Consider the following 1,948-nt stretch of genomic DNA (forward strand, 5'->3'; position numbering starts at 1 on the left):
ACACAAATTGATGCTAAATATCTATACTCCCACCAAATAAGCACTCACTGATTACTGTATGATAGTGAATGCAGCTAACAATTTTAAGATTGACGATTAGCAACAAAAGTTACATATAAATATACTCTTGATTAATAGTCACTTACTATTAAGCAGCAAGTTGTATTATGCATTGTTCAGACAAGTATAAGTAGCTCTACAATACATAATATTTAGTTAAGTAGCAAAAATTACGCATTCGAGTAACAATAAAAATAGAGTACAACATCACTTTTATTTGTGAAGTCTGGTAGAGTTAACTATTGCAGCCAAATTTATAAAGTTAATGTTGAAGGACAACTACTCATACTACTGATATCTGATGGTGCAGTTGTACGGTAACCACTGGTTACTGTTACAGCATCATCCTTCTTATCCATGTTGTCGTTGATCAATGCCTTTATTTTAGAGTGTTTTGAAAGTGATAACGCAGTGTTGCCTTTCATAGATTTAATAGTTGGGTCAGCTTTCCATTCTAATAATAACTTGACTACTTCATAATGTCCTTTAGTACTGGCAAGCATTAAAGCAGTACGTCCTTCTTTGTTTTGAACATTAGGATCAACTCGTTCCATCAGCAACAGTTTGACCACTTCATTATGGCCATTTTGACAAGCCAACATAAAAGCATTTGCTCCATCTTCTCGTTGATAATTATAATCAACTCCTTTACTAATCAATAGCTCAACAACCTCATAGTTACCATAGTAACTAGCAATCAATAAAGCATCTGATCCATCTGCATGAACTTGTAGTAACATGTGAATGATTGAAATGTGATTATGTTTACTTGCTATCATTAGTGCAGTCCATCCTTTATTGTCCTGAATGTTAACATTAGCTCCAGCAGACAGTAAAGTACGTACAATGTCCTCGTGTCCTCTTTCACAAGCAAACATTAGTGCTGTCTTGCCTTCTGAATTAGTATGGCGATCTAGCTCAAGATGAGTTAGAAACTCTGAAGCTTTATCATTACCAGTTGTAACTGCTTCAACGAGAGCTTCTAGGCCAAAGTTTAACTTTCTATTCACATCTTCTTGAAGGAACGGATGATCATTAATGTATAAACTAAATATACCAATGAGATGCATAAACTGTAACTTCCCTCCAGTATATTCTATTATGCTATCAGCTGATGTGACGTTAACAGATCCAAAAGATACAGTAATATGCTTCCTTATTGACTCTTGGTATCCGACTGGGAAAAATTTACAAATCAGTAGAAAAAGTCCATTGACATCACTACTATCCCATGGATTATGAAGCTTCATTAAAATCATTGGCATATTTGATGTATCTGGTATATATCTTTCATATATTGTTTGCAATGCCTCATTAAGATGCTTCACTTGATCTAAAACACAAATTTGATCAGTTTTTTTCTTGTATTCTTTTAATTGAAAAACAATACTAACATCATCATTAAATTTAAAATCTTTAAGAAAGACTTCACTCATGTCCACTATCAGACTGCAATCAATAAAATCATAAAATGGATGAATACTTTCGAAAGTTTCTTCAAGTGATCTATTTTTTAGTTTGTCATTCCAATGCATATGTGCCTGCAACCATATGATAAGACCACGTAATATCTTGGGATTCTTTTCAATTTTTTCCTCAAGGCCTAGTTGTGCATGCATTACTAAAATAGAAAATTCTTTCTTGAGGCCATTTAGTGTATTCATTATCTCCTTTTCGCTTTCTGCACTGTGAAACTTTACTGTCTTCTTCGGTGATGATACAAAAGCAACAAAACTTCTAGCTGACTGTGGTGACCTTTTTTGTAACTTTCTCCTAATGTCTTGTGCAAGTTTGTTTTCTTCTGTCTTGTTCAGTGCATTAATCACATCAGCCCATGTTGCTTTAGGTTCTACCTTCAACCATTTTGAGTATAATGCTAACTTTCTGT

At 33.8% G+C, this 1,948-nt stretch overlaps 1 protein-coding gene across 1 annotated transcript; it reads right to left on the reverse strand.

The window, feature by feature from the left end:
* Positions 1-314: 314 nt before the first annotated feature.
* Positions 315-1,724, reverse strand: LOC100639125 (uncharacterized). The gene is made up of 2 exons (XM_011409287.1): positions 902-1,724; positions 315-631 (listed from the first exon to the last, which is right to left on the reverse strand). Exons 1-2 carry the CDS (start codon positions 1,722-1,724, stop codon positions 315-317), a joined length of 1,140 nt encoding a protein of 379 aa, XP_011407589.1.
* Positions 1,725-1,948: the final 224 nt, after the last annotated feature.

The sequence above is a fragment of the Amphimedon queenslandica genome, unplaced genomic scaffold (genome assembly GCF_000090795.2).
Source record: "Amphimedon queenslandica unplaced genomic scaffold, v1.1 AMPQUscaffold_12396, whole genome shotgun sequence".
NCBI lineage: Eukaryota > Metazoa > Porifera > Demospongiae > Haplosclerida > Niphatidae > Amphimedon > Amphimedon queenslandica.

Coding starts and splice junctions, on each gene's coding strand:
- LOC100639125 (XM_011409287.1), bottom strand. CDS start 1,724: ATGAATACACTAAATGGCCTCAAGAAAGAATTTTCTATTTTAGTAATG. Junction 632..901: donor AGGACACGAGGACATTGTAC/GTACTTTACTGT, acceptor GCCATAATGAAG/TGGTCAAACTGTTGCTGATG.